The sequence below is a fragment of the Gigantopelta aegis genome, chromosome 10 (assembly GCF_016097555.1).
Source record: "Gigantopelta aegis isolate Gae_Host chromosome 10, Gae_host_genome, whole genome shotgun sequence".
Lineage (NCBI taxonomy): Eukaryota > Metazoa > Mollusca > Gastropoda > Neomphalida > Peltospiridae > Gigantopelta > Gigantopelta aegis.
The window spans coordinates 6,915,283-6,936,539 of record NC_054708.1 but is presented as its reverse complement, the minus strand read 5'-3'; the positions used below and the strand labels follow the sequence as shown (position 1 = coordinate 6,936,539).

Below are 21,257 nucleotides of genomic sequence, written 5' to 3'. Positions count from 1 at the left end.
TTTCGTAATTATATCTTTAATAGATTTTAATTGGACCTAGTCCTTTCCCGTCCCAACCATAGACACACAACTGGCATAGCAAAGATCGTGGTATGTGTTGTCTTGGTTGTAGGAAAGTGCTAATGGTAAAGTGTAGCAGGTTTCCTCTGAAGTCTACGAGTCAGAATTACCAAACGTTTGACATCCAATAGCCGACGATTGCACTAGTGGTGTCGTTAAACAAAACAAAAATTTTACTACTAGTATTCTTTGACAAATCTGATTGATTCAAGTCAAATATTCTTTAAAATTATAAAAGAAAATTATAAGAAAAAGACAAGAACATGTTTAAGTATTTTATTCACGTTTTTTTATTACATTTACATATGTACAAAGCGGAAAAATTCAAGGGGGATAGAAAAGAAAAGAAGAAAAAAAATGTGTAGAGATTGAAATGACAGACGACTGAAATAGAAAAGAAAAACCAGAAAAGAAAAAATATTTGTTTTATCACAGCCAGTTCTTTGCATTTGTCCGTTGATTCATATTGCACTGGTAGTCTTTGGTTATGGAAAATAAACCAAATAATTACTTATAAGGAATCCACGGGAATATAACACCCGAGTTAATTCCATTTAAACAAGTCAGCTCCATTTACGCCAATGAACTGAATTTAAACAGGTAAACTCCACTAAAAACAAGTCATCACGTCACATGCTCACAATCAAATATACCTCAAAATGATGACATACTGTTTTAAAAATCCATTATGAAATAAGTGTTCACAGCGATCTATCACTTTCAAAATGTCAGCTATGAAATGTATCCACATATATGACCTTTAGTCCTTCATAAAACGCATCTAAATCCACGAGGAATACATCACGTGACACACAACTTGTTCACAAACGGCGCCTTGGATGCAGGAGGTGGTGTTTGTGTTTTTTTCAAAAACGTGTGTTAGTTGTACATATAAAAATATTTATGAGTAAACTACTGAAGGTTAGCCACTGGAAGAGTATTTATAAGATAAATACAAGCTGACGTTGACTAAGTGTCTGAGGTTTCGAAACATACACAACTAACTGTCCGCCATTACTTCTGTAAATATTAATATCTCAGTTCGTTCAGTATTGACCTTCATTCAACTCCAGTGTTCGTTTAGCTACTTTGGATTTTTAGCAATGTATCGATACACCTAAATATACCAACAGGAAAATCAGAAATCACTATTTTAAATATTATCCATAGAAGTCCGAACCGTACCATCCACTACTATGTAATCACTATTGAAAAATTCAAAAAGAATTTTGCCAAAAAAAGTTGTCTTGAATACGGTATTTAACAAAGTTAGGTTCATCACAATCACAATTTTAGCACTGGGGTTTTGGTTTCTCACAAAGTCTGTCAATTATCGAGATGTACACTCTATTCATCGATTGTTTGATTTTCTTTTTCGAATATCATCACGTTTTGATATTAATGTCGTCGTCCGCTAAAACAATTTAGGAGAATAGAGGAGATTGACAAATCAAAGACCTCCTCGATCGTCCTCGGCTTTCTCCGGCAGTCCACGATTTCGACTTGACACGGAAGTGACGTAAATCTGCCGCATGGTCTTCGTGATGCATCGACAGGTAGCTTTGGGGAACACAGAAATCCTTAAACCAAAGATGAATCGATTAATAATATGAGTCATTGTTTATTTAATAACAATATACGTTTGAATCAATATTATTAAACATTTTAAAAGCATAGGATTTTTTTACAAATAACGCTGACAAATTCCATACTCTATTTCCACTTCGGACTCTTCCATTTAATTTGATTCCGTGATACTTTGGGTGTCTCACCGTGGGTAAATGACCTGGATCCGTATCTTGTATGACTATGACATTGGAATTTTTAATTAGTTTTTTTTAGTGGTTCTTTGTTTTCATTTTGAGTTTCAGTTACCTGTACTAGTATACTGCTATTACATGCCCCCAGGCATTTTATATTTACACTTCTTCTTTTTTGCCCAAAAAAAATTGTAGGCAGACATATATATTTATAAATGAAATAATATAATGTGCACATTGCTGGGAATGGTATGTAGCATCGGGTTACAGTCGATAAAATTCAACAGTAAATGGGTAATACATGCATAGTACTACTATACAATATAATAACGTATGTCATATATCAATGTTGTCTGTTCTATGCGTGGTAGCAGTGTTCAAATAATTACACAGTTTAATTAGCTGGTTTGAATTGTCGCTGGACAGTAGTTGCGTTAATTTAAATGTTGATGGTTTATTATAATAAAAATTTAAAAGTTTAATATATTTATCTCTTATGTTACTGCAGAAAGGACACACTAGAACAAAGTTATATTCGTCTTCTACTACATTCATATTGCACAGACTACAAATTCTATTATTCCTGTCTAAATTGTGGTATCTGCCCGTTTCTATAAAGAGATTATGGGAAGATAATCTATATTTACTCAAAATATGTTTGTATTTCAGGACAATAGGTTTCTGAAGGTAAGTTTGTGAGCAATAATTATTAACAACGAATTTTTATAACATGCATTTTGGAGAATTGTTGAATACAGCAAACGTAGATTGGATAAACTGATCAGTCATTCTCTGTTTGAATAGTGATATAAATATATTGCAATTTTCTACATTTTGATTATACCATATGTGACCAAAACCATTAGTGAGAAGCAGGTCTTGTATTTGACTAACCAAGTTAACAGAACGTGGTTTTCTTATGCACTCGTCATATAGGGCGGTATAACACTCCAGGCGCGTGCGCAGGGGGAGGGGGGGTCGACCCCCCCCCCCCGCTCAAAGCGATTTTTTTTTTTATATCCCGATTTTTTACATTCCTATGAATATGGTCAGAAAGCAGCTCGGCTAGCCAGCAGAAAACACCTCAGAATAGCCCTAGAAGGGGTCAGTTTTTCACCTCGACCCCCCACCTCCCCTGCAAAATTTTCTGCGCACGCCCCTGCACTCTTTCAAAATACAGTTATTTGTATCCAATATTTAACAATACGAATGTTCCTACCAGATACTTATGTACAAACGTGATCTACCTAATTCAAAATAGACCACCATATTAGTAGTGCTCCTTTTCACGCCTAAAATACGTTTACAGAATTGTAAATATAGGATCTCGTAACTATTTGCTTTGTTAAAATCCCAAACTTCACATCCAACAACCATGGATTATTAATAGACTGGTACCTTGTGATATGAGAAGAACTCCTTGTATCCACCGTCCAGCAGGTAGATCTCGGGGTAGTACAAGAACGGATACTGGTCGCTGTTCGACTTCCGGTCCTGACTCCGTAGCAGACGCATCCTGAAAGTGCAATGTGGCGTTCACTACAGTCACAACGTAATGGATTCAGTTCTACAGTCGATTCCACTTGATGACAATTATATACTCGCACTAAACTAGCGCGTTAAATGGAGGTAAAGTGCAGAACTCTGATACTTGGATGTATAATAATACCCCTATTACTACTGCAGATCAGTTTTATTTAGGTATTCCTTTTCGATACAATAATACGTTTATGTGTATGTTGCGCCGACGAGCCGCAAAAATCAAGGCAAATAAAGAATTGAACTGAATAGACTAATAGCTATAAGGCTAGAATTAAATTGAAAGCAGGGTGAAGAGAGGACTGTAGTCCAGGGACTAATTTCACAAAACCTAGTTTTGCTCGTAAACGTAGGCCTAATTAACGACTTTACCACAATTCGTTTTACTATTAACAGTAAAACTAATATCGTTTCAAGTATACATTTTTCATTTTCTTTTGTCCTTACAATGCTTCATTTTCCATAATAATGTAATTTTCTGCATCAAATAGATGCCAAACACGAGTATCACTGGTATAACTGCTAGTCACAATCGTAAACTTATAATGTATGGTGAAATTGGCTTAAGAACTACTCAGACGAGAGTGGGGAGGGGGACGAGGAGATACTGCTTCGGGTCCTACATTTCCTTCGCCTATAGCCTTTACTTTAATTTAAAAAATAATGTTACCAGTGTGTTTCCCCATCCCCACTCATGAACTCTTCTCGAATCTTACCCCCATCCCCCATGTATGGCTGACCTCTAGCGTAAAGTACTCACATTTTTGGCGCCCTCTGTGATGAGTATTCGCAGTGGAAGATGAGAACATGTCGCCTGCCGTCAGATTGATGATTTTCCACCAGTTCAGAAATCCCCTCCTCCGTGAAAATGTTTATGGCTCCCTGAATCAGTATTACGAAATTATTGACGGATATTCCAGTCTCAAATTCAAAACTGATATTAGGCTATAAACTTTATGGAAAGATATTAAGCAACAGAGATGTGGAATAATGCAAAAAAATGTCCGACTGGGAAGAAAAGATAACTATTAAAGGTGACACAGGAATGGGAGCAGTTGCACATTTTCCTGTGGACGACTAAGGCATATCGGCATATTGGGCTATTTCTTGTTCCAGCCAGTGCACCGCGACTGGTATATCAAAGGGCGTGGTATGTGCTATCCTGTCTGTGGGATGGTACATATAAAAGATCCCTTGCTACTAACGGAAAAATGTAGGTTTCCTCTCTATGACGGTGTCAAAATGACCATAAGTTTGACAACCAATAGCCGATGATTAGTAAATCATTGTGCTCTAGTGGTGTCGTTAAACAAAACAAACTTACTTATTATTCAAAGAAAGATGTATGTGTTCTCTAAATTGTAATTTGAAAGCTGCTATCTACGATTATGATTATTATTTGTTTCTTGTGGTGAAATACCAGTTAGAGTAGAAGTTATCTGTGTCGTATTATACCTGTATATGTCCGCCGTCGAACTCGTACGGGTATCTGCAGTCGATAATGTCGTGCTGTTTGATTACGTCACTGTATTTTCCGCGAAGTAGATCGTACACCTGGAATTAACAGACAACTGTACACTTAGGAAATCACATGTTATTATTCATTTGCTTTTAATGTCTGGTATGGGCTGTTCTGTATGTGGGAAAGTGGCACTTTTGTTTTGTTTAACGACACCACTAGAGCACATCGATTAATTAATCATCGGCTGTTCGGCTGTCAAACATTTGGTGATTCTGACACGTTATGTAGCCGTCTGATTCATTACACGTAAAGTGTCACAATTATCAAATGTTTGACAGCCCAATTAATTAATTGATGTGCTCCAGTGATGTCGTCAAACAAAACTAATTTTAATTTCACTTCAATATTTCACCTACTTCATTATTATGAAAAAAAACCTATTTTTAAAGCTGTCTTACAACAAATGTATTTTTATAAAAATTAAAACTGACGACGTTACCAAAAATGTAATGCGTTACAATAATCAATTAATTCATAATTAAACAATTTTTAAATTGTAAATCATAAATACACTCGCACATTGTTTGAAAATATAAAGTTAAATATATTACTCAACTAGTTTAGCGGGTTACAAAATGGCGGGCGTTTTTAAAGTTATGTTAAAAAGAAGAAACAGAAAAGGGACAAAAAAAGATTATTTAATTTTTAATTTTAAGTACCATATATTATAAGGTTCCAGTAATGTATCTGTTATCCAGAAATATTCTGCACCAAGTGAACAGGAAAACATGCATGTTTACTACATCATATGACATTTTAATAAGTACTGGCCTAACGTATTTGCTACAAATCGATTTACAAGCGATTAACGACGATTAAACTCACTGTCTGCGGACTGATTGACTTGAGGTCTTGGTGTCGTCCACAGGTTGTCGGAAGAACGTGGTTCTGAAAACAGTAATAATATAATTTAAAACACGGTTATAGTACTGGTATTTAACTCTTTATTTTCAAAACGCATATTTTAAGTTAACACGGTTAATGATTGAGAAAGAAAAATTCTAGGAATGAATGATTTGTAAGAACAGATTCGTTGATTAAGCCTACTGCTGAGTGAGGTGCTAACTTCACTATTTTGTTATAAATGCAGAATATATTATACTGAGATGGATGCTCCTTTTTCAGAAAAAAATAATTAATGTGTCAAGTATCTACGACTGATGCGAGCAGCACAGAAGACAATTTTATCTTAATTAAAGTAATTGTAAATATCATCATTTAACTTACGATGAAGAGGTCTTTAACACGATAATTTAATATTTGTGTAAAAGTCGTAAGAAAAATCACAGGTGTATGATTTATATGAGAAGATACAAACAGCAGTAATGCACGTGCGAACTATTCATACCTGAGAGCCATCACCAATAAGATTCTCTGTTCGTTGTAACCTGTCAACAGCCGACTTGACTTGCTCGTGTGTCGATCCTTCTGATTGGCGGAGACGAGAGAGAGGCGGGCTCAAACATAACTGAATCACAAGAACAAATATTTTAACAAGGTACACACATATATTAAAAACATACTGTTTTATCAAATTTATTATGATAAATAACACCAATGTAAAGTTTCAAAATTAAATCAAATTGAATTGCATTGTCATTTATGAACAAATGAGTGATACCTTTAATACACTTACATCATAGTTCTATATACTTTGATTAGATGCTGAACAAAAAACTCCAGTTTTCTTTTTCCACCAAAGAACAGCTGTACAAAAATAGTCGATAATTTTACGTGTTTCATTCAGTTTTTAGAAATAAGATGTAGGTCAGATGTCGGGAATTAACGTGCTTATATCAATTTAATTTTCAAGTACGCTCGTTGCGAGCACAATGTTTGACCAGGGATAGAAACACACTGAATTGATGGTTAAATAAGATATAGGGTCTACCTGGTAGTCTAAGGTGTTTTGAACTCGGATGGTTAAATAAGATGTAGGGTCTACCTGGTAGTCTAAGGTGTCTTGAACTCGGATGGTTAAATAAGATATAGGGTCTACCTGGTAGTCTAAGGTGTCTTGAACTCGGATACGCTTGAAGGCGCTGCCCAGATCCTCATCGTCCCCACGGGATCGTTTTGAGGCGAACGCTGACTTGAAGTCTGAGAACAAACAGCGGCGAGAAGTCTTTTTTTCCCGAGACCCTCCACTCGACGAAACACAGGGCGGCGGCTGGTCCGAACCATCCTGGAAAGAGAAACAGTCGAGTGTCATTTGTCGTCAAAATACTGTTTAAAACAAAACGAAACAAACATTAAAAATACATAGATAGATGGATGGATGGATGGATGAATGGATGGTGAATGAAAGAAGAATGAATGAATGAATGAATAAAGATAGATAGATAGACAGATAGACAGATAGATACATACATAGATAGATAGGCAGATACATGAATGAATGAATGCATGAATGAATGCATAGAGATAGACAGACAGACAGACAGATAGATAGATAGATAGATAGATAGATAGATAGATAGATAGATAGATAGATAGATAGATAGACAGATAGATAGATAAACAGATACATGGATAAATAAATTATTGAATGAATGAATGAACGAACTAATTAACAAACGAACTAATTAATTAATAAAATAAATAAAATTCAAATTTGAAATATATTATTTCTATAATACTTATTTATTCAGTCTTTTCCCCCATACATTTGTTTTATCTTTTTTTGTTCTCTTTTATAAGCTGTCCTCTTTCATGATCAACTGTAACCTAATTACCGTCATCGTCGCTTATGAAGTCCTCCAGTATCAGCGCAACATCACGGCAACAACAGATTTACAAATCACGTATAACACTTTGAAAACTAAAAACTACAAACGCGTCCTATTTTAAACTGCTACTGTGGTGCACAAAAACTCTGCCTGAAACGACAGTGAAATAACCTAGAAAATCTGTACTGCACCTCCCCGAGATGAAAATCCCACACTGAGGCACACACCTGCCAAGACCGAGAAGCGAACGCATGTAGTTGGTTTTACAATTATTCGGCGCATGTAACAGGCTAAAAAGCAGAACTTATTTTTTACTTCTAATTTATTTTCAGACTGTTATGTATATAAAATGAAAAGCGAAAGCGTGACAGCTATCTGATTTTTAAGTGAACTAATTTTCACACTCTCCCGACATTGATGGGTGCACTCCCGTGTGACATATATGGTCATCCCATTGTCATGCGCAACGCTTGGTCTAATCAGCTTGGACCAATAAGCAATGCTTTTGTTTGGGAAGTCGGGTGTGACCAAATGAAATAACGGATCTGATTGGTCAAGACTTCTGACTTCTGTTATCATTCACGAATTTTTTTTTTTACTTTTTCATTTCAAACTAATAATAACACTTGTATTTCGTATACATAAACAGTAAAAAAAAAAAAAAAAAATGAGTACATATTGCGTCTAGGAAAATGTACAGTTGTTTTCGGTTTTAACTTGTGATATTAATTTATGATGTAAGTTAATCTGGTGTCCAGGGTGTATTCTACAATACATTTCGTGTTCCGTGATTAGGCAGATGGCCGTTTCTGTGAGACATTTTACACAATGGTAGTAGAGAGTACACATTATCTGACAAATAACTGTCCTCCCCAGAACCTCGGTCCAATATTGCTCTATTGTATCTACCATAATACACGCCTGTCAGCATTAAATACAGTTACCAACAAACAAATTCAAGCTAACCTATACAAAACACATTGCAGACAATGTAGCTATTTTTTTTTTTTTAAAGACAACATATTTATATTTAAACCTCATTATTATAAATATGCTGTATTTTTTACCCCAGTAATTTGGCGTTACTTACTTGTTTAATACCTTTTTTCTTTTTTTTTAAATTCCAAATTTTTTGTTTTTAAGTTTAATGCGTAACTCCCAAAAGGTCACATGTAAAAACAAACAAACAAAAAGAGAGAAACAAATTAATGAATAAATGTTTAATGACACCCCATCACGAAAAAAAAAGAAAGAAAGAAAACTGGCATTGTGCACTGGTCACTGATTGTTTTAAAATATAATTATTGTATTTTTAAAATTGTAAAGAAAACTATAATTATTAATTTTGAAGTATATACATGATATGCAGATAAAAAAAAAAATTCAAACTGCTACAACTGTAAAAAAAAAAAAAAATTGATTTAAAGAGGTTGTTTTTTCTTTTCTTCTTTTCTTTTCTTTTTTAAATTGTTTTTGAGGTTGGGTTTTTTTAAAGAAAATTAGAAAAGTAAGCTATTATTTTTAAAAGCTACCTTTTGAAATGCACAATCCGGGGAACCAAATCCACTGTCACGTGACATCTCGTCTTCAAGGTGGGCCAATGAGAGAGCAAATGGACTAGAACTTCGTGGTGATGACGTCATCAAACCACCGGGACTGTCAAATACTAGATTTTGCATATTTTCCTCCAAAAGACTTAGCTGCAAAAGAAGCAAAATCAAAAGATTAAATTCAAAATGAATGAAAATCACACGTTAAATTGGTAAATATTTTAACCAATATATGTCTTTTTTTTCTTTTCTTTTAAATATAAAATTGTATTGCCTTCTCGTTTCATGCATTATAATTATTCTTCTTGTTCTTGACAGTTAACTTTTAACTGCTTATGGCAAGAGACATTCAGTTGTAAATTCAATACAATCCATACTTGTGTACGTCTGCACTGTGAACATCTACCACTGCAGCCTCTAACACAAATATACCAGGAAATTAAAATAAAAACTAAGCTCTCTGTAGCTCTGTTTGCAACGCTGGATAGCAGGCGAATGCTGTACCAGGATTATCGTCAGCCTTTTTCTCTGCTGGCGGCAAACTGGTAGGAAAGCCTCCGTCTCAATCACATGACTGACGGAACAACTCATAGGCTCCTCCTACTCCAACTGCAGAAAGCCATAAGTATCCCAGATGGTTTCTTACCTGGAGAACAAAAATATCCCAATCGTCGTAGACAATACAGTACTTTCATGGTGATTAAATTACAATGGCCCTCGGGATTAATTCTTATCTAAACGTTTATTGTGCTAAGTGTTGATTCGTGCGGGCCGGCCGATTGTAAAATACCTTACAGACAGGTAGGGACTCGTCGGACAGCGTGTTTTGCCAAGTATCTACCAGTATCAGGTTCTCCCGCGATTACGCAAACTCGTACACATCAAAAGTTTAGTGTCGCGGCTCATACGCCTTTCGTTTATTAACGGACGCTTGGAAAGACGGATGCAGCATGTTGACAGCTCAGTGACGACAATAAACATGGTCGGAAACTCGACTTTGAAAAATACACTCTTATGCAAATGTTTGTGTGAAGTCATGGGGTATTAATAAATTATGTAAATCTTACAGGCCCTTGTTAGATGGATACGCCAGGTTTTGTTTTAATAACATTAATTAAACACATTTGTACCTAGCAATAAATGACTACTACACAAGATGCTGTACATGCTTATTTTTGAAAACGTTATGAATATCGATGCTGTGAATGCTATGTGCATATCTTTAAGAAAAATTACTGTAAATTGATATTCATCAAATTATTGGTAGGCCTACCATTCTTCTTTTATTTTGAACATGTTTCTTACAAAAATTAAAACAAAAACAAAATTAAATATTAATTACGTTATTTATTGATGTTCGAATATACTCATTGATTTGGTTAGTTGTTTTTTGTTGTTGTTGTTGTTTGTCATCCTAATGTTTATAGTAGCTTAAACTGGATTTTTATTTCATAATATTTCTTTCTTATTGTGTATAAAACTACTGGGAGATAATTTTAGTTATTGTATGTGTTCAAGCAGGTCTGTCGTGGGTACAATCTCTGACTTCGCTAGAGAGTTTTGCCCACGACAGATGTCTAGCTGGTGAAACCCCTATATTATTGTATTCTGATTTTGTTTTTGGTCTACTTCCCCTCCACCCTTCCACAGTTATTCTAAGCTAGGTCTGTTCTGCTCAGCTGAGACTTGCGGTGAAACTGTTAGATAACCGCCCAGACTTTGCGTACACGAACATCGCCCCCCCCCCCCCCCCCCACACACACACATACTTACCGGGTAGTTAGGTAGCTTATGTTTGTCTTGCAATTGATGAGGGGAGAAAACCTACCACAAGACTTTCACGTACATAATCTACTCTCACGCCAGACAACTTACCCGTATCACAGACACAACACGGCCACTTTCTCTCTCTTTCTCTCGTTACAAAACAATACTTTCAGCAAAGACAACTAAACTTTGGTTCTACTCGGAAGGTTATTCACGAGGGAAGTGGTGATGGCAATGTCGGGGGGCATCTTTAATACGTGGTTTTTGTAGAGTGGGGACTAACAATGGGCTTGTGGTAGACAAGACTTTTTAATTTTAAGATAATTTCAATTTTTTTCTTTTTTACCTCCACCCTAATTAGCAGAGTGTTCTTTTCCACACGTTGGATGTGAACGGGGGGGAAGCAATTAAATGACTACGGTTTAAAGTAATGGACGTTCTATTCCCGAGGCGCTGTAGTGGTAATTATGAGATCAGTTTTATTTCTTGTATAGAGGTATCAGTGTACGATTTTTAATTATGAATAAGCTGACCTCCCCGGGGGTCGGTGCTTTAGAGTGCAAATTAGCTTGCCTATTGCAAACACCACCAAACGTAAACAGACGTACGAACATGGGATGTGGAGGGGTTAATGACGAACCGCACACGAGGTATGCATGGGGGAGGGGGTTAGAACATCCCAGATTTTGTGCACACACCCCCCCCCCCCCCCCCCCCCCCCCCCCAGTGCTGGAGCAAATCTTCAAATTTCATTTCATTATTTGGGCAAAATGTGTTAATCTGAAACCTTTTCACCATGTATTTCCATCATTCTACCCGCCTAATTAGTTGTAATCCATGTAAAAATGCGTAGTGATTCGTTTGTAACCCTATATAATTGTTTGGCAGTAATGCTAATATAAATAAATGTTGTTATCCAGATTCGTGCATTTTCATTTAATTCGGGCAAAAATGGGAGCCCATACACTTCGCAAACACTCTTAAATTTAGTTTTGTACAAACATATTTGAAGATATCCCCCCCCCCCCCCCCACACACGTTCCATGACATTATGTTTGAGACAGAGAGAGAGAGAGAGAGAGAGAGAGAGAGAGAGAGAGAGAGAGAGAGAGAGAGAGAGAGAGAGAGAGAGAGAGAGAGAGAGAGAGAGAGAGAGAGAGAGAGAGAGGAGGGGAGAGAGAGAGAGAGAGAGGGGGAGGGAGGGAGGGAGGGGGCAGAGAGAGAGAGAGAGAGAGAGAGAGAGGAGAGAGAGAGAGAGAGAGAGGAGGGAGAGACAGACAGACAGTCCTATAGATACAAACGAAAGAACAAAGACCAAAAAGGAAGAACGAAAAAGGAATATGGAATTTTATTATACGAGTTCACGTTCTTTTAAAATGGATTTCAATTATTTATTTATCTTTTAATTGATTTTATCCATATGTCTATATGTCCGTCCATTTATTAATTAAATTATTTATGTAACAAGACTGGAATTGACTCTAATAGGCCTACATCGTGTATCGTGAACAACTTGAGAAACCCGAATATTAATGTAGTTTTTCTTTAATTCATTTTACATTATTCAGTTTCCATTCAGGTCGGTGGCGTCGTAGTTAAGCCATCGGACATGAGGCTAGTAAGCACAGGGTTCGCAGCCCGGTACCGGCTCCCACACAGAGCGAGTTTTAACGACTCAATGGGTAGGTTTTAGGGCTAACCTAGAGAACTCTGTATGGCATATATTTTAAATTTAGAAACGCCCGATCAAAAAATGGAGATCAAAATTTATAACAAAATTTATTTTATCTTATTTATTAATTTTCATTAGAAATGGCGCATCAAAAACATAGCTTTAAAGCCCCCATATCCCCATTGGCTTAATTTCAAAATTGACCTAAGTAATTTCTGCCCCGGATTGGGCCCCTGGCCTCCAGAGGTCGATCCCGAGGTGGACATGCTCGAAACCTTAGTGGTATAGGAGCATGTTAAAAACATTACGATACGATTCAATGGGTAGGTGTAAGATTACTACATGCTCTTCTTTCTCACTGACAACTAACTCACTGTCCTGGACAGACAACCCAGATAGCTGAGGTGTGTGCCCATGACAACGTACTTGAACCTTAATTGGATATAAGCACGAAAATAAGTTGAAATGAATAAATGTGTCTATTAAATGTTTCGCGGAGCGGAATCTAGCTCAGTCGGTTGTGTGCTCGCTTGAGATGCTTGCGTCGCAGGATCGAACAACCTCGGTGGATCCATTCAACTGATTGGGTTTTTTCTTGTTCCAACCAATGCACCACAACTGGTCAAAGGCCGTGGTATGTGCTTTCCTGTCTGTGGGAAAGTGCACAGAAAAGATTCCTTGCTGCATTAGGAAAATGATGAGTGTTTCCTCTGATGACGACAGAATTACGAAATATTTCACACGATTAATTAATCAACGTTCTCTAGTGGTACTTTAAACAAAATAAACTATCAAATGTTTCACATCCAATAGCTGACGATTAATTAATCAACGTGCTCTAGTGGTGTCTTTAAACAAAATAAACTATTAAATGTTTCACATCCAATAGCTGACGATCAATTAATCAATGTGCTCTAGTGGTACTTTAAACAAAATAAACTATTAAATGTTTCACATCCAATAGCTGACGATTAATTAATCAACGTGCTCTAGTGGTACTTTAAACTATTAAATGTTTCACATCCAATAGCTGACGATTAATTAATCAACGTGCTCTAGTGGTACTTTAAACAAAATAAACTATTAAATGTTTCACATCCAATAGCTGACGATTAATTAATCAATGTGCTCTAGTGGTACTTTAAACAAAATAAACTATTAAATGTTTCACATCCAATAGCTGACGATTAATTAATCAACGTGCTCTAGTGGTACTTTAAACAAAATAAACTATTAAATGTTTCACATCCAATAGCTGACGATTAATTAATCAACGTGCTCTAGTGGTGTCTTTAAACAAAATAAACTATTAAATGTTTCACATCCAATAGCTGACGATTAATTAATCAATGTGCTCTAGTGGTACTTTAAACAAAATAAACTATTAAATGTTTCACATCCAATAGCTGACGATTAATTAATCAACGTGCTCTAGTGGTACTTTAAACTATTAAATGTTTCACATCCAATAGCTGACGATTAATTAATCAACGTGCTCTAGTGGTACTTTAAACAAAATAAACTATTAAATGTTTCACATCCAATAGCTGACGATTAATTAATCAACGTGCTCTAGTGGTACTTTAAACAAAATAAACTATCAAATGTTTCACATCCAATAGCTGACGATTAATTAATCAACGTGCTCTAGTGGTGTCTTTAAACAAAATAAACTATTAAATGTTTCACATCCAATAGCTGACGATTAATTAATCAATGTGCTCTAGTGGTACTTTAAACAAAATAAACTATTAAATGTTTCACATCCAATAGCTGACGATTAATTAATCAACGTGCTCTAGTGGTACTTTAAACAAAATAAACTATGAAATGTTTCACATCCAATAGCTGGACGATTAATTAATCAACGTGCTCTAGTGGTACTTTAAACTATTAAATGTTTCACATCCAATAGCTGACGATTAATTAATCAACGTGCTCTAGTGGTACTTTAAACAAAATAAACTATTAAATGTTTCACATCCAATAGCTGACGATTAATTAATCAATGTGCTCTAGTGGTACTTTAAACAAAATAAACTATTAAATGTTTCACATCCAATAGCTGACGATTAATTAATCAACGTGCTCTAGTGGTACTTTAAACTATTAAATGTTTCACATCCAATAGCTGACGATTAATTAATCAACGTGCTCTAGTGGTACTTTAAACAAAATAAACTATTAAATGTTTCACATCCAATAGCTGACGATTAATTAATCAATGTGCTCTAGTGGTACTTTAAACAAAATAAACTATTAAATGTTTCACATCCAATAGCTGACGATTAATTAATCAACGTGCTCTAGTGGTACTTTAAACAAAATAAACTATTAAATGTTTCACATCCAATAGCTGACGATTAATTAATCAATGTGCTCTAGTGGTACTTTAAACAAAATAAACTATTAAATGTTTCACATCCAATAGCTGACGATTAATTAATCAACGTGCTCTAGTGGTACTTTAAACAAAATAAACTATTAAATGTTTCACATCCAATAGCTGACGATTAATTAATCAATGTGCTCTAGTGGTACTTTAAACAAAATAAACTATTAAATGTTTCACATCCAATAGCTGACGATTAATTAATCAACGTGCTCTAGTGGTACTTTAAACTATTAAATGTTTCACATCCAATAGCTGACGATTAAATGTTTCACATCCAATAGCTGACGATTAATTAATCAACGTGCTCTAGTGGTACTTTAAACTATTAAATGTTTCACATCCAATAGCTGACGATTAATTAATCAATGTGCTCTAGTGGTACTTTAAACAAAATAAACTATTAAATGTTTCACATCCAATAGCTGACGATTAATTAATCAACGTGCTCTAGTGGTACTTTAAACTATTAAATGTTTCACATCCAATAGCTGACGATTAATTAATCAACGTGCTCTAGTGGTACTTTAAACTATTAAATGTTTCACATCCAATAGCTGACGATTAATTAATCAATGTGCTCTAGTGGTACTTTAAACAAAATAAACTATTAAATGTTTCACATCCAATAGCTGACGATTAATTAATCAACGTGCTCTAGTGGTACTTTAAACTATTAAATGTTTCACATCCAATAGCTGACGATTAATTAATCAACGTGCTCTAGTGGTACTTTAAACAAAATAAACTATTAAATGTTTCACATCCAATAGCTGACGATTAATTAATCAATGTGCTCTAGTGGTACTTTAAACAAAATAAACTATTAAATGTTTCACATCCAATAGCTGACGATTAATTAATCAACGTGCTCTAGTGGTACTTTAAACAAAATAAACTATTAAATGTTTCACATCCAATAGCTGACGATTAATTAATCAACGTGCTCTAGTGGTACTTTAAACAAAATAAACTATTAAATGTTTCACATCCAATAGCTGACGATTAATTAATCAACGTGCTCTAGTGGTACTTTAAACTATTAAATGTTTCACATCCAATAGCTGACGATTAATTAATCAACGTGCTCTAGTGGTACTTTAAACAAAATAAACTATTAAATGTTTCACATCCAATAGCTGACGATTAATTAATCAACGTGCTCTAGTGGTACTTTAAACTATTAAATGTTTCACATCCAATAGCTGACGATTAATTAATCAACGTGCTCTAGTGGTACTTTAAACAAAATAAACTATTAAATGTTTCACATCCAATAGCTGACGATTAATTAATCAACGTGCTCTAGTGGTACTTTAAACAAAATAAACTATTAAATGTTTCACATCCAATAGCTGACGATTAATTAATCAACGTGCTCTAGTGGTACTTTAAACAAAATAAACTATTAAATGTTTCACATCCAATAGCTGACGATTAATTAATCAATGTGCTCTAGTGGTACTTTAAACAAAATAAACTATTAAATGTTTCACATCCAATAGCTGACGATTAATTAATCAACGTGCTCTAGTGGTACTTTAAACTATTAAATGTTTCACATCCAATAGCTGACGATTAATTAATCAACGTGCTCTAGTGGTACTTTAAACAAAATAAACTATTAAATGTTTCAAATCCAATAGCTGACGATTAATTAATCAACGTGCTCTAGTGGTACTTTAAACTATTAAATGTTTCACATCCAATAGCTGACGATTAATTAATCAACGTGCTCTAGTGGTACTTTAAACTATTAAATGTTTCACATCCAATAGCTGACGATTAATTAATCAATGTGCTCTAGTGGTACTTTAAACAAAATAAACTATTAAATGTTTCACATCCAATAGCTGACGATTAATTAATCAACGTGCTCTAGTGGTACTTTAAACTATTAAATGTTTCACATCCAATAGCTGACGATTAATTAATCAATGTGCTCTAGTGGTACTTTAAACAAAATAAACTATTAAATGTTTCACATCCAATAGCTGACGATTAATTAATCAACGTTCTCTAGTGGTACTTTAAACAAAATAAACTATTAAATGTTTCACATCCAATAGCTGACGATTAATTAATCAACGTTCTCTAGTGGTGTCTTTAAACAAAATAAACTATCAAACGTTTCACATCCAATAGCTGACGATTAATTAATCAACGTGCTCTAGTGGTACTTTAAACAAAATAAACTATTAAATGTTTCACATCCAATAGCTGACGATTAATTAATCAATGTGCTCTAGTGGTACTTTAAACAAAATAAACTATTAAATGTTTTGTGAACAGTTTAGGCCCATTACATGACATTTAAAAGCTTGCTTTGTTTAACAACACCACTAGAGCACATTGATTTATTAATCATCAGCTATTGTATGTCAAACATTTGGTAAATCTGACATATAGTCTTAGAGAGGAAACCTGCTATATTTTTTCATTAGTAGCAAGGGATCTTTTATATGCACCATCCAACAGAAAGCATGGCATATACCACGGCAGTTGACATACCAGAGGGTGCACTGGCTGAAACAAAAAATAGCCCCACCGACAGGGATCGATCCTAGACCGACTGCCCCTCAGGCGAGCGCTTTAGCACAGCGCTATATTCGCGTTTCTTTTGTTGTTGAGTATATTAAAAGTATTAATTTACTTCAATCTTTGGAGTTGTTTTTTTAACCATATCAACGTAGCTTTTGATATATGGCTTCCTGTTTGTGGGAATAAAAAATATCACATGACCAGCTCATATGTTTTACAACTGCGCCAGACGATGACAATTATCACAACTATGTTTAGGTTTATTGTCCAAGGGGGCGGAACGTAGCCCAGTGGTAAGACGCTCGCTTGATGCGCGGCCGGCCTAGGATCGATCTCCATCGGTTGGCCCATTGGGTTATTTCTCATTCCAGCCAGTGCACCACGACAGGCATATCAAAGGCCGCGGTATGTGCTATCCTGTCTGTGGGATATTTTATCACAGCATACGTCACCAGTCCCAGGCACGGTAGTATTAAAGGCTCTATTTATAGCCCTTGCGACTTTGGTATCTAGTGCTAACTTAAGTGTATTTTAAAATTCTCAATGATGTAGAATTTGGCCAAGACTGTAAGAGCGGATTAGTAACAAAAATATGATATCCATTGCTGTTATTTTTAGTTTGTTTGTGTTATTTTAACACTTATACGTCTAAGAGATACACACACACACACACTCTCTCTCTCTCTCTCTCTCTCTCTCTCTCTCTCTCTCTCTCTCTCTCTCTCTCTCTCTCTCTCTCTCTCTCTCTCAATCCCTTTCCCTACTTATCCCTCTTTTTCTCTCTTCCCCATCTTTTCCCTCTCTTCTTCTTTTTCTCTCTTCCTCCGTTTCTCTCTTCTATTCTTTCTCTCTGGCCCAATTTTTTAAAACTATTTAATTATTTCATACGTCTTTTGGGGGTTTCTATAATATTTTAAACGACTATATTTGGTAATTTTGACATATAGTCTTAGAGAGGAAACCCGCTACATTTTTCATTAGTAGCAAGGGATCTTTTATATGCACCATCCGACAGACAGGGTAGCATATACCACGGCTTTTGAAATACCAGTCGTGGTGCACTGGCTATAAAGAGAAATAATCCAATGGGCCTACTGATGGGGATCGATCCGAGACCGACCGCGCAACAAGCGAACGCATATGTATACCACTGAGCGATGTCCAGCCATTTGGTTTTGATGAAACGGGATACAAATACTTAAACACTGTTTACATAAAAATTACATGATTTTTACACTGATTTTCTCTTTATTGAAAGTATTTTATTAACAACCCCCAGTTATATTCAGCAACATGGTTAAACACAATTTTATTAAATTTATCAATTTATATAATTACCCAATTTCCTGTGATAACATCCTGTTTAGAGGAAAACATGGTATGCACCCCTAAATACAGCGCATTGAAAAATCCACTGCCCTGCAGGTTGCGTCAAACGTCAACAACAAAATATAGTTATTCCAAGTCCATGACAACATCATGCACAAATATTTTGTAGGAAGTATTTGAAAATACGAGGGAAACCTTTCTCCATCATCCAGGCTGTCACTAATCTGTACCGCGGGTAGCCTGGTGAACTTGCCACAATCAAGGGCATAGGCGCGTTCGTATATAAAGATTGGCGTCGTTGTGACATCGTCAGGCTATCCTGATAGGATTGTATTAGCGAAGCAGGTGATGAGATTTCGGAGATTACTAGCAGATTTACGGTATTGTTATGAAATTCGACCATGGCGATTTAATGCACAGCTAGTGGTGGGCGGTGTTTAGTTCATTCATTAGTGTAAGCAGACCTATTTTATGTATTACATCGTACACAGTCGAATCACGCCTTGGCCACGTTCAGCCAGCTATTATTAACATTATGCAATAATAATTCAGACTGGCCCAGACACAACATTCAGTAAGCCCCTGCCCCCCCCCCCCCCCCCCCCCCCCCCCCCCCCCGTCCGCATTCTCCCATCTTCCGTCACTCCCAGTCAACAAGGATTTATCTAAAAATTATTGCATGAGATATGTTATCCATTTAGTAAAGAATGTGCTGGGGTGTCGTTAATCTTGCCATTATACTTTTCTTTACCCTTATAGTATAAGCCTGAAAAAAATTATGTACACGGACCTTTTATATGCATTTTCCCCACAGACAGGACAGCACGTATAACGGCTTTTAATAACTGTGACAATTTTTTTTTTTTTTTTTTTTTTTTTTTGAGAATGGTAAACAAGGAGAAATAATCATTAGGACCCGATAGTCGAGACATAAATAGAGAGAGAGAGAGAGAGAGAGAGAGAGAGAGAGAGAGAGAGAGAGAGAGAGAGAGAGAGAGAGAGAGAGAGAGAGAGAGAGAGAGAGGAAGGAGGGAAAGAAAGAGAGAAGGATGGGGGTATCGTCGGTGTACTCTTATTAACCATTAACAGCTTAACATTAAGACACTATCCTGAACAGACAAGTGTACCCAGGACAGTGTATTTAAACCGTAGTAGCATATTTATAGTATGAAAATCAGGTTAAAAGTAAAGGAGGAAATGTGATAGGCTAGTACTACTACTATACATTTAATAACATGCAGTATTCTATTTTTCACCAACTTACAATTATGGTATTCTTCCCAAAACCTCTGTGCTTCCTGCAACTTAAAAACAACAACTGCTGTGTATACATTAAAAATAATTGTAATAAAGTTATTATGTTTTTGTCAAAGGAATTACGTTTGAAGCGTCCAAAGTACATTGACTGAAGTAACAACGTCATTGCAACCGAAACGTTTGACGTCAATAACATGACGTCATTAGTAGTAAATACAGCTGAATCTATATTTCATTAATTAAAATCATTTGGTTCAGCAGGAATGTTCGAATGTCTGTCAGTTTCTCCACCATTACCAAAACGAAAAACATGTCCACTATGCATTCCTCACTAGTTTCCTTTGGATAATATTCAGACATCTCAAAGTTCAAAATTAGTTGTGTGTGTGTGTGTGTGTGTGTGTGTGTGTGTGTGTGTGTGTGTGTGTGTTAAAACCATTTTATCATTTATCCACTCATTCATTCATTAATTCGTTCGTTCGTTCATTTATTCATATATTAGGCCTACTATAATTCATAAAGTAAGTATGGACATAGTATTCTGTTTGTTATGGCTTTGAAAGAATACTCCAATTCATTTAAAACACACATATTGAAAACAGAACAGTTAAAAACCATTTTATCATTTATCCACTCATTCATTCATTAATTCGTTCGTTCGTTCATTTATTCATATATTAGGCCTACTATAATTCATAAAGTAAGTATGGACATAGTATTCTGTTTGTTATGGCTTTGAAAGAATACTCCAATTCATTTAAAACACACATATTGAAAACAGAACAGTTAAAAACCATTTTATCATTTATCCACTCATTCATTCATTAATTCGTTCGTTCGTTCATTTATTCATATATTAGGCCTACTATAATTCATAAAGTAAGTATGGACATAGTATTCTGTTTGTTATGGCTTTGAAAGAATACTCCAATTCATTTAAAACACACATATTGAAAACAGAACAGTTAAAAACCATTTTATCATTTATCCACTCATTCATTCATTAATTCGTTCGTTCGTTCATTTATTCATATAAATTAGGCCTACAATAATTCATAAAGCAAGTATGGACATAGTATTCTGTTTGTTATGGCTTTGAAAGAATACTCCAATTAATTTAAAACACACATATTGAAAAC

General features: G+C 35.3%; 1 protein-coding gene across 1 annotated transcript; it reads right to left on the bottom strand.

Moving 5' to 3' along the window:
* Positions 1 to 322: 322 nt before the first annotated feature.
* Positions 323 to 20,284, bottom strand: LOC121384630 (M-phase inducer phosphatase 1-like). Its single transcript, XM_041515094.1, has 9 exons — positions 20,126 to 20,284; positions 9,143 to 9,310; positions 6,881 to 7,066; positions 6,230 to 6,349; positions 5,707 to 5,769; positions 4,815 to 4,913; positions 4,120 to 4,241; positions 3,219 to 3,336; positions 323 to 1,640 (listed from the first exon to the last, which is right to left on the bottom strand). Exons 1-9 carry the CDS (start codon positions 20,282 to 20,284, stop codon positions 1,485 to 1,487), a joined length of 1,191 nt encoding a protein of 396 aa, XP_041371028.1. The 3' UTR covers positions 323 to 1,484.
* Between the last annotated feature and the right edge of the window lie 973 nt (positions 20,285 to 21,257).

Coding starts and splice junctions, on each gene's coding strand:
- LOC121384630 (XM_041515094.1), bottom strand. CDS start 20,284: ATGACGTTGTTACTTCAGTCAATGTACTTTGGACGCTTCAAACGTAAT. Junction 7,067..9,142: donor CGGATTGTGCATTTCAAAAG/GTAGCTTTTAAA, acceptor TTCTCTTTCCAG/GATGGTTCGGACCAGCCGCC. Junction 1,641..3,218: donor AGTTCTTCTCATATCACAAG/GTACCAGTCTAT, acceptor CTTTGGTTTAAG/GATTTCTGTGTTCCCCAAAG.